Here is a 12,220-nt window from a genome sequence, read left to right on the forward strand (position 1 = left end):
TGCAGAGGTCCTCAGGGGGAGTGGGGGGAGAATGGAGCTGAGACTTTTTTACCATGCATCGGGGGTGGGGAAAGCAAATTTAAATTAATGAGGGGACCAGATGGCTCTGGGAATCGATGGCAGCTTATGAGAACTTCAACTTTAAGGTGGCTGCTTCAGACTCACCAACGTTAGCCTGTATGTCATGAATTTACCAGATCTCTCCCCAGTTCCACTTGGCAGGTGTCTATGGCTACGTCTACACTAGCCAAAAACTTCGAAATGGGCATGCAAATGGCCATTTTGAAGTTTACTAATGAAGCACTGATACATATTCAATGCCTCATTAGCATGCGGGTGGCTGCAGCACTTCGAAATTGACGCAGCTTGTCCAGACGGGGCTCCCTTTCAAAAGGACCCTGCCTACTTCGAAGTCCCCTTATTCCTATGAGCAGATGGGAATAAGGGGACTTCGAAGTAGCCGGGGTCCTTTTGAAAAGGAGCCCTGTCTGGATGAGCCACGCAGTGGCGAGCTGCGTCAATTTCAAAGTGCTGCGGCCACCTGCCTGCTAATGAGGTGCTGAATGTGTATTTCAGTGCTTCATTAGAAAACTTAGAAATGGCCATTTTCATGCCCATTTCGAAGTTTTTGGCTAGTGTAGACGGCCTATATCACACAAACCACTGCCAATAACCCACCACCTGGCCTGGCAGCCTCAGAGGCTGGCCAGCCAGCTGATAAGAGTGAAATATCAGCCAGTAAGACAGACAGAGCTTTTCCACCCACGTGGGCAAAATGAAGGTCATGTGACTGGTAGATCACATGACTCACCAATCAGGCAGGTGGGTACATAAGGTAGAGGCAGGGACAGGGAGACTTTAGAGGATGAGTTAGAAAAGTGTGCAAGTTATTACAAGAGCTGAAGAAGGGGAAGAGTCCTTACCAGCTGGTTCCACAGGTGAGGTGGAAGGCTGGATTATTCCCCTCCCCGCCCCCTGTTGCAGGTCCCTTGGAGAGATGGCTGGTTTTGTTTTGAGTTCCCTTTCTTGAAAGGCTTCATTGCCAGCCTGTGTGAAACTGGTAGAGAAGAACTTAAATGGTTGGAAGTGTAGTGTGAAAGCCGGAAGGAGGCCTGTGAAAGCCGAGAGAGGAGGGTTTGCTTAGGTCAGGGGAAAGAAGGCCTTTAGCGTATGGGGAAGAGACTGGTGTGTGTGGAGTCAGCTGTATGTGTTCTGTGCCTAACAGGTTTCAGTCCAAACCCTTTCTAATGTACTGAACTCCCCCAAAAATCTTAATTTAGAAATATTTCCAATCATGGAGTCTCTGCAAGGATTCTGAGGGTGTTATTTCTGTTACCAGGCAGCTGAACTCTGTTGAGGTGGCTATTCCAGTCAGTGCTAATTTTGTGCTGGGTACTGCAGAGCTGCTATTTCCTCTGTGCTAACTTGTTTTGTGTGGTTTTTTTTTTTTTCCTGTGGGTCCCATGTTTCCCTAGGATAGCGTGAGTAGATTTCACTGGGATGAGAGAATCTAGCTGGATGGTTCTCAGCCTTTTGGGGCCTAGGAACCATCCCTAAATGTTTAGGGTCTTCTGTGACCCTGTAACTAGCAGGCCCACCAACTGTGGGGAATAAGGAGGCCGTTGCCCCAGGCCTAGCATTTCAAAGGGGCCCGGAGTTCCAGCAGCTGCTGTCACTCCTCTGTGCATGGTGGGGGCCCCTGCCCCTTCTGCCTTTGTCCCCATCCTTCTGGGGGTGGGTAGCTAGGCCCCCTCCCAATTTGTCCCCAGGTTGCAGCAGCTGTTGTTGCCACTGGTCAATAGTCTGGGGGTGGAGCCCTTGGGGTGGATTCTATGAGGTTCTGTCTGGCCCTTGTCTCACAGGGCTGGTTCCTGTAGCTCCCATGCTGTGGAGCTGGCTGATCTCAACTCTCCACTCCAGCGATTGCAAGGTCCAGGGTTGCAGTGCTGCTCAGGTCTGACCCTGACTGCATCAGGTGTGTGAGAGTGGTGGTGTGACCTGGCTCTGGGGGGTTGCAGTGCCACTCGCTCAAATTAGGTCTACCCCGACTCCTGTCCTCAGAAGTCTGAGGTAAAGTTGAGTGGTGAGGACCCTGCAGGTAACAAGGCCTGGAGTGCAGCACCCGGCCCTATTGGCTCTGTGGGATGGGAGCTGCCATGAAGTGCTGTGGAATATTCTGACAACCCATGGTGTGTCCTGTGGACAGCCACCCATTCTCCTCTGTCCCAAAAAAAAAAAAAAAAAAAAAAAAAAAGTCCTCCTCGCAAACAGTGGCCTGCTGGTGTTCTCTAATATCAGCCTTCCGCCCCGAACAAGTTGAGTTTATTAAGCTGTCTTAGGAGGAGCATCAACAGCAGATCCAGAGAACCTCTTGTTCCCCTTTATTTGGCAGTGGGGAGGCCACATCTGGTGTACGGCATCCAGTTCTGGACCCCCAAGTACAGAGAGGATGTGGATGCATTGGTCAGAGTCCGGCGGAGAGCAACCAAAATAATTAGGGGGCTGGAGCATAGGATCTGCAAGGAGAGGCTGAAGGATTTGGGCTTATTTAGTTTGCAGAAGAGAAGAGTAAGGGGTGACTTGATTGCAGCCTTCAACTTACTGAAGGTGGGCTCTAAAGAGGATGCAGAGAGGCTGTTCTCAGTAGTCACAGATAGCAGAACAAGGAGCAAGGGTCTAAAGCCAGAGAATGAGATGTCTAGGCTGGATATCAGGGAAAAACTACTTCACTAGGAAGGTGGTGAAACACTGGAATGTGTTACCTAGAGAGGTGGTGGAATCTCCCTCCCTAGAGTTTTTAAGTCCCAGCTTGACAAAGCCCTGGCTGGGATGACTTAGTTAGGATTGGTCTAGTTTTGGGTAGGGGGCTGAACTTGATGACCTCCTGAGGTCTCTTCCAGCCCTAGGATTCTATGAATGATCATCTCAGCGTGGTTCTGCAATGGGTGACCTTTGAAAAAGCCAATAGTTTAGAGCAAGCAAAGGGAATAGTCTATAGCAAATGCTTTTCTGAACTACTGTGGTCCAGAAAACAGGGTTGAGTCTCCTGATCTAGTCCAGTACACAATCTATTATGTACCTTTTGAGCATTTCTTCTTACCTCTCTGTGTCCCTGTATTCCCGTCTGTGCTCAATCTGCACAGGTTAGTGCTGTCTCTTACTATGTGTTCTAACAGTGCCTTTGCTGCTGGGGCTCTGTTCTTGGTTGTGTTCAGATAGAAACATAAATACTCCTATTGGCAGGTTTTAATCTCACACTGGTTTATTACTTAGCATTCAGAACAACCCAACCACCAATATATGAAAAGAAAAACCAGGCTGCTCGCTGAGTCAGAGAAGCACAACTCTCCTCCTTGTTTTAAGCTAGTTCTTTCCAGATTGAGTCAATCAGAGCCCTCTAGCCTGCAAGCTAGTCTCTGCCTACAATTCCAGCACAATACACTGCGGTTGGATCCTCTACAACTGCAGTAAACTTAATAGTAGTGTCCTGTACCCACTCACCAGCTTCTTGCCTTTTGCTTAGAGTTGTAACTTACCACATAGAGGAAAGCAAGCACTGCAAGCCCATTCAGCTTGTCTTTTGCTTCTTCAAAACTGGAGTAGTTGCCAGAGTTGTAATGGACAATGTGCAGCTGTGGGAAATAAGACACAATCAGCCTGAAAGTTGGAGGCTGGTGGGTTTGTTTGATTCCAGTCTTGACTGAATATATCAGATTGAGCACTGGCTATCCCTTCACCTGTCTGCTGGTCCTGCAGACCTTAAGGCAGTCAAACAAGACCCAGCAACATGGGTATAGGGAAATATTTGGGGACTCAATAACACTCACGCAGTTGTGCTGGCAGAGTTTGGTCCTAAATGTTTGTGATGCACCTGCGTTACTGAAGGCCTGTTTAGTTCTAACTGCAGAATCCCAGTTGGAGCAGCACGGTAGCCTGAAGTGGCTAGTGTATCAGATATAGGATAAAGACATGCAAAATCAGTCTCCCTGGGGCTGGCAGTCAACCTCTGAACTCCACACTGTTGCAAGGCATAAGGGAGGTTGACAAGAGAAACACAATTGTGTGGTAACAGAGAGGGAGCTGTGCTAGTCTATACACTATCAAAACAAAAAGCAGTCAAGTAGCACTTTAAAGACTAGCAAAATAATTTATTAGGTGAGCTTTCGTGGGACAGACCCACTTCTTCAGACCATAGCCAGACCAGAACAGACTCAATATGTAAGGCACAGAGAACTAAAAACAGTAATCAAGGAGGACAAATCGGGGAAAAAAGTGATCAAAGTGAGCAAATCAGAGTTTACGCACACAATTATTTCTGATTTGGGGACAATTTATACCTCCAGATTAGTGTAACTGCTTTGGGCACCCGCATGGCCCCACAATATGCTAATATATTTACGGCTGACCTGGAACAACAATTCCTCAGCTCTTGTCACCTATTACCCCTCCTCTACTTAAGATACATTGATGACATCTTTATGATTTGGACCCATGGTACAGAGACTCTAGAAGAATTCCACAGAGACTTTAACAATCTACACCCCACCATCAACTTATGCCTCGATTACAACATGCAAGAGATACATTTCCTGGACATTACAGTACTAATCAAGGATGGCCTGATCAATACCACACTGTACTGAAAACCTACTGATCGCTATACTTACCTACGTGCTTCTAGCTTCCATCCTGCACACATAACTAGACCCATTGTTTACAGTCAAGCTCTTAAATACAATCGCACTTGCTCTGATCCAACTGACAGAGACCAAAAACGACAAGATCTTTACCAAATATTCATAAACCTGAATTACCCACCAGGAGAAGTTTAATAAAAAAAAAAAAAAAAAAAAAAAAAAATAATACAAATCGACAGGGCCAGATGAATACCCAGAAACTAGCTACTCCAAGATCGGCCCAAAAAAGCCAAGAACAGAACACCACTGGTCATCACCTACAGCCCCCAACTCAGACAACTGCAATGAATTATTAAAGGCCTACAACCTAGTCTTAATCAGGATGCTACACTCCAGAAGGCCCTGGGTGACATGCCTGGTCTGTCCTACAGACAACCTCCTAACCTCATGAGGATCCTCACTAACAGCCACAGTCTCTATCCCAGGAATACCAGTCCTGGAACCTTTCCCTGCAGCAAAGCCCGCTGCCAGCTTTGTCCACATATCTTCTCTGGAAATACCGTCACTGGACCTAACCAGGTTACTCACAGAATCACGGGCACTTTCTCATGCTCCTCTACTAACATCATATATACCATCATGTGCCAACAATGCCCAGATGCTTTGTATATTGGACAGACTTCTAACTCCCTTAGACAAAGGGTCAATGGGCACAAAAGAGACGTCAAAACACTTCAGATCCACAAACCAGTTAGTCAACATTTTAATGGAATGGGGCATTCTATTAATGACCTAAAGGTATGTGTGTTACTGGAAAAAAAACTCTCGCACCACTATTCAAAGAGAAGCAGCCAAGCTGGCTTTTATATTCAAATTTGGCACATTAACACGTGGTTTGAACCGGGATGTGAACTTTGAGTCACTACAGGGGCTCGTCTGCATACTTGGCCTAACCTAATTCTTGACCTTCCTCCCCCACCCCTCCACTCTCTGATTTGCTCACCTTGATCTTTTTTTTTTTTTTTTGTCCTGATTTGTCCTCCTTGATTACTGTTCTTGGTTTTCTGTGCCTTAAATTTTGAGTCTGTTCTGGTATGGCTATGGCCTAAAGAAGTGGGTCTGTCCCACAAAAGCTCACCTAATTATTTTGCTAGTCTTTAAAATGCCACTTGACTGCTTTTTGTTTTGACAATTGTGTGGCTAGAACTGATTATATCTGCAGTCAACTGTAAGATCTAGCGTAGACCTACAAAGAGTCTTATTTCCAAGCACCATGAAAGAGCCTTGGCTAGTGGGGTACCAGACACTTTTCAGGTTTCTCGCTCTTCATTCTTGCCGTATCTTCTTCTAATAAGCCCCCTTTCTTTTCTAAGACAGCAACCTAACAGCCTAATCAAACTCAAAGCTATTATGTGCATCAATTGGCAGCTAACATTTTTCTGCCTGGATGGGAAAAAATTAGAGGGAACACTAATTTGAATCTGGTCAAAATTAAAGCACACCCCAAACTTTGCTCCTGGTTGTGAAATGTGGGGTCTTAATTTTCTATCTCCTTGGACCTTGTTGTAGCCATCTGGACAGGATGTGTGTAAATATTCTCCTAGCGTAATCTTTCTGTTGCTCACATCAGTGATAGCATTTTACCTCCCCTTTGCGTTCTCCTCTACCAAGGGGAAATGTCTGCCCAAGGCAGTGGCAAATCAGGCTCTTGGACTTTAATGGCATTGCTATAAATGTGGTGCAATGTAACTCGGACTGCCCTCTGTGTTTAAAGCAATTCACAGGGAGCTGTTGGAGACAAGAGGCTTTCTTTTAACATGGGATTTTCCTGCCCCTTTTCTTCCCCATGGGGGAGAAGACAGCAGCCCCTCCCTCCCCAAGGATGCATGTCTCCCTGTCAGTGGGTACCTCTGCCATGTATCTCATTCCATCTATGGTGTGTTCAGAGCCACTGGTCTCCAGGTCCAGCCCCCCCCAGTGCAGGTTCATCTGGACTGCCGTGAAGATGCTTGGAAGCCCTTTGGTGATGTGCATGGTGGGTGGCAAATCAATTTGGACTGTAAGACAGGAGAAGATGAGACAAAATTAACATGCATTGATGCTGCAGGTCCTGATGCTGCAAATGCTAAATCCAGTACATAAAGCTTAGCGTGGAGAGTAGCTCAAATAAGTCAATGGGCCTGTTCTTGCTCATGAGATAAGCTCCTTTAGCCTCTGTTTAGGAAAGCATGTGAGAACTTCCAGTGAAGACAATAAGATCTCCAATACTTTGAGTTAGGCAGGTGCTTAAGTTCTTTCCTGATCTGGGGCCTGTGCTCTATTGTGGGTACTTGCAAGGTCATCCACAGTGAACGCTGGTGTGTTCTGGCGCTAAGTGTGCATTGAGTCACGATGGTTTGTATGGTGGGTTTATCTGATTTAATGAATGCATCTTCTGGTGGGGGATGCTGCTGCCCAAGCTCTATGAAACTCTTCTTCTAAAGCAAAACAGTTTGTCAGATAATCAGTGTTGCGCATCAGATGAGTGGGAGAGAGCGGGGATCTGCATGTGGGGCTGCATCCACAAACTTCAGCCCACTGAATGGGGCCATGCCCAGCATGAAGATGTCCACGTGGGCCTGACAGTCTCCCCAATACTTTGCAATGGGAAAAGAGAGGGTTAAGCAAGTATATGTCGCAAGTGGCATCTTCCAAGGGTGGTCATGTGAGTCTCCTCACTTCCATGCAGGCAATGTTCAGTGACGGTAAGTTAGATCCAGTGAGTGCAGGGAGAACGAGAGCAGATGGCTCTAATAACTTGCTGGCAGCTGAAACCTCCCAAGAGCTGGGAGTAGGAGTAGTACAATGAGGTGAACAGACCCCTTACCAGCCATAGATGGAAAGGAAAGGAAAGGATGCACCATTTCAAACAGAGGAAAAACCCTGCCCTATACACTCGAGTTACATGTATCTCAGGTTAACATGACTCTTGAGTGGTGGGGAGCTGGTGCCTGGCTCCTAGCTGCCTGCCACTCGGCGAGCTGGGAAACTGACCAGTCCACCAGTGCCAGTCACTTTTTCTGGGTCCCCTGAGTAGCAGATTTGACTCCATTAACCATGGATTAAACAGACTGGGAGTGGCTCACAGTGTACAAAGGCAGTTTCTCTGCTCTGGATGCTATCTCCCCATTAGATGCTGACAAAGGCTCACATCCCCCTGTCTAATCTGACTTGTTTTTTCCTCTTGTGATAAGTACTGTTGATACTGGGCCATTTCCACCTTGCTGAATCGACCTGGTCAGCTCTGGCCCTCCCTCTTACTGGGACCCCACTCTTTAAATATCCCTCTGAACCCCGCCCCCCACAATTAGAGCAGTTACTCTCGGGAGATGATATGTTTCACCACTCATGTCCCTCTCCTGCATCTCTCCCTGTACATATGGAGCAGTGAGGGACCCTACAGACAGAGCCATCCCACGAGAACAAGTGGCCTGTGGCAACCCCACACATAGGACCTAGAGCAAATTCCCCACCTGCCACGGGCTCTGGAACATCCTACCTCAGCCCCACCCTCTTTTTGGAGTCTCCTCTCCCAAGTATTACAAACTGGGGGATGACCTGGGCCAGAGTGGCAGCAAGGGTGGGGCTCCCCCATGGTACTCAGCGTGTGACTGCTGTGGAGAAGCCAACGGCAGAGGGGTGGAGTGGAGCAGGCTGCTGAGCTACTGCAGCTCCCACCACCATAGTAACAGAGAGGGAGCTGTGCTAGTCTATATACTATCGAAACAAAAAGCAGTCAAGTCGCACTTTAAAGACTAACAAAATAATTTATAAGGTGAGCTTATAGACCTACTTCTTCAGACCACAGCCAGACCAGAACAGACTGTCTATTTAAGACATAGAGAGCCAAAAACAAAAAGCAGTCAAGTCACACTTTAAAGACTAGCAGAATAGTTTATTAGGTGAGCTTTCGCGGGACAGACCCACTTCTTCAGACCAGAACAGACTCAATATTTAAGACACAGAGAACCAAAAACAGTAAGCAAGGAGGACAAATCAGAAAAAGATGATCAAGGTGAGCAAATCAGAGAGTGGAATGTTAAGTCATTAACAGAAGGGCCCCCTCCATTAAAATGGACACTAACCGGTTTGTGGATCAGGAGTGTTTTGATGTCTGCTTTGTGCCCATTAGCTCTTTGTCTGAAAGAGTCTGAAGTCTGTCCAAGATAGCTGGGGGGGGGGCCCTGACCCTTGCTGTTGCCCTATGCCTGGCCCCCTCCCCCCAGGTAATTGGTAGTCTTTAAGGTGCTACAAGACTGCTGTGGTTTTTGTTGTGACACTACAGCCATGTGTCATGTCAACACTGGACCTCAAAATCGACTGTAGATACTCAATTCCAGCTATGACACTTGTGTAGCTGGAATCAACTTATCTAAAATCTACTTACCTGGCAGTCCTCACAGAGGGAGGTCAACGGGAGAAAATCTCCCGTTTGACCTCCCTTACGTCTCATGAGTTTGAGGAATACAGAGGTCAACTGTTGACTCCAGAGAGTTTGACTTCGCATGTCCCTACTCGGCACGCAAAAGCAAACCCCAGAAGATCGGCCCTGACCGGGTCATTCTTCCAGATATTAAAGACATACCCTGGCACGGCTACTCTGCTTTCTTTTGACTGTATGTTGCTGACAGGTTGCTTCGGCAACCCAGCAAAATGAAGAGATGAAATGACAATTCTGAAACAAGTGTGCTTGGGACAGGAGCTAGAAAAAAAGACCTTGTCTGAAAGGAGGCTTTCTGTCTGCAAAAAGCATTCCCCTCATGTCAGTCTGTTTCTTGCACTTACGTGCACTGAATAACTCTCTGACAGTAGCTGCTCAAAAAGCAGGGGTCGGGGAGAGAGAGCTCTTCCCTCACTGGCAGGAGTCAGGCTGCTGCCAACGGCTAATTCATGGTACACACATGCTACATAGCCTACCACAAAGTGGATGTGGGATGTAATGGGCAAATAATGGGGTGACTGGCCAGGGCAAGATGCCAAGGACTATACCAGGGAATGTGTGATGAACGGCATTCCTACAGTTGTGCTCTGCCAATGTGCAACTGGGGAGAGAGGTGGTCTTCTGCGCCCACAGACAATATTATAATAATGAATCCATCCTCTTCAGCAAGCATCATTTGAAACATAAGGGGATGTGGTCCAGGCCCTAGTTACTGTTTTCAGGTGGAACAGGGTATGATGAGGGTGATCCCAACTAATGAAGATATCCCTGAGCGGGGCATTTTCTGTCTTTTCCTCATGAACACATCACAAATGTTCGTCCCAGTTGTGCAAGGTCCTGAGCAGCGTTCCCTGCAAGCTGAGCACAGGCACGGCCACCCAGCAGAGATTCAGGTGCTGCCTGACTGATGAACAGAGTGTCCACAGCAGGCAGGATGTGTTTCTGCTGGTGGTACATGTCCACACATGCCTTGGTGCACATAACAAAATTTATTCCACCCTGGATGGAAATATTAGAGGGAACACTTGTGGTGAGGGCCCTCTGCTGCTGCAGATATCAGTGTGCTAGGGACTGGCAAAACAGTCAGTTTATAGGAGGACTTAGTTAGGAGTGACACCTGGACTTCAGCAATTGGAAGGCAAGGAACGTTCTCGGTAATGCCGGCATCTATGCACACTGGGTAAAGATCTCTTCCTACAGCTATGCCTGCCTGTTGCATCCTTCCTTGTAGGGGAACAGACTGGGATGGGGGTGAATGTATTCAGCACGCACAGGGGGAAATTCCACACTTTGCATTGACACCTGGCATAGAGCCTACTGCTTCCTACTTGATGTGACTCAATTCTCAGTGTGCCCCATGAGGGTGGTGGGAGCCCAGCACCTCTTGGGACCAGGCCAAAGGCTCTAGGAGTTTTGCTGCGGAGTCCAGGGGAGCAACACTGGTCTATAGTGACTGGCTAGGTTGGTCCGTGAGAAAAATCCCTAGGCCAATTTACAAGTACTGTCACAGCCTCTGGCTAGAGTTAGACATATTGTCAGCTGTCCAGGGCTTTGGAAGGAGAGATGCCCCAGGCCCTGCTTGCTGTATTGAGGAAGTGATCTGTCATTAATGTCCCCTGTAAGCTGAGCACTTGAGTGGCTGCCCACAAGAGATTCAGGTGCCACCCAGCTGACTGACAGAGCACCCACAGTGGCGCACATTCACACATGCCTTGGTGCATGTCATAAAACTTATTCCACCCTTGGATGGGGAAAAAAGAGGGGACACTGACAGCCACCTCCTGAGATCATCAGATGTCACAGCCCTTTTCGTTGTCCTCTTTGGGGCAGGGAAGGTCTTTAGACAAGCCCCTGCTGCTTACCTGAGTGCCCATTGTTGGTCATTGTGAAGTTCCCCTCCAAGGGTCCATCGTAACCAGTCAGCTCCAGCCGCATCAGATGTGGGTTGTATCTCACTTTCTGCTTCTGAATGTCAATGGGAGACTGGTGCTTGCCAGCGCAGGCTGCAAAGTGCTTTCCCCTGTGCTCTTCATCCAGCTCCCCTGCAGCAAGACCAAGCAGAAGCAGAGCAGGGTCTCACAACGTGCCATGAGTGCTGCTGGGGATGAGTTCCTTGCTCAGCAGCAAAGCCTCCCTCTGCAATTGAAGTAAGGCCAGGAACAGCCTGGCTCAAATGCTGATTGATCTTCCCTGGTTTGAAAATCTGCATCTTTGCTGCTGCATCACCAGGCAGAAAAACCCAAAACAGCCCACCTCTCCTCGTGATTGGAGGCTGAACCTGTACTGAAATACAAGTGGGGTTTGTACAGACCATGGTGCTTATATCTGTTCTGGTTGCCAAAAAACAGTGCAGTCTCTGTTCTTATGCAATGAAAGCTGAACAGCGCTGGGACGGTTGCCTTGGCAGTGAGGCTCCACAAAGGGCTGTCAGCAAATTCTCTGCCTTTTTTTTTTTTTTTTTAGTTTTTCCTATATAGGTGTAACTGCCCACAGGCAGGCTGGGACCTGTGGAGTGTCAGATAGGTACCTTTACAGTTTGAGCTAAAAAACAGGTGTTTCTTAGCGTAGGCTGTAGAGGACACACATTCTTTTTCTTTCTCTGTGTTGTGGTCTAGGTGCCATGACATGGGACAGTGAATCACACACAGGTTACACAGGCACTATCAAGGAAACGGAATAGAAAAGGGTTAAATATTAAATTCAAGCTCTTGCATGTTTTCCAGACTCTCTCCCCTGGATTGCTCTGTGGTACTTCTTTGGTCCCTTCACCCGCTCTGCTAAGAAACTCACTGGTCCATGCCTTGCCAATAAGAATTGGCACTTCCAATTCCACCTTTCATTGGAGGCTCACAAGCCTGTTTATGCTCACTGATTAAGCCACATGCCAGGGATTTTCAACCTTTTTCTTTCTGAGCCCTCCCCTAATTGCATCCTGCTATAAATACTCCACAGCCTTCCTGCATCACAACCAGGCCCACTGATGGCAGTGGGCCTGGGGAAAGGGGCAGTTGCTCCGCAGGCCTGGCATTTCAAAGTTGGCCTGGAGCTCTAGCCACCATGGCTGCTGCTTTAGCAGCTGCAGCAGCTGGACCTCTGGGCCCAT

At 47.8% G+C, this 12,220-nt stretch overlaps 1 protein-coding gene across 1 annotated transcript in view; it reads right to left on the reverse strand.

Moving 5' to 3' along the window:
- The window catches only part of CA6 (carbonic anhydrase 6), a 54,232-nt gene that overhangs the window by 13,308 nt on the left and 28,704 nt on the right, over positions 1-12,220 (reverse strand). Inside the window, exons 3-5 of the mRNA XM_075018079.1 lie at positions 10,980-11,159; positions 6,546-6,694; positions 3,537-3,632 (exon numbers count right to left, since the gene is read on the reverse strand). Coding sequence (XP_074874180.1) covers positions 3,537-3,632; positions 6,546-6,694; positions 10,980-11,159 — 425 coding nt within the window. The remainder of the gene's footprint in view (positions 1-3,536; positions 3,633-6,545; positions 6,695-10,979; positions 11,160-12,220) is intronic.

Source organism: Carettochelys insculpta, chromosome 23 (assembly GCF_033958435.1).
Source record: "Carettochelys insculpta isolate YL-2023 chromosome 23, ASM3395843v1, whole genome shotgun sequence".
Taxonomy (NCBI): domain Eukaryota; kingdom Metazoa; phylum Chordata; order Testudines; family Carettochelyidae; genus Carettochelys; species Carettochelys insculpta.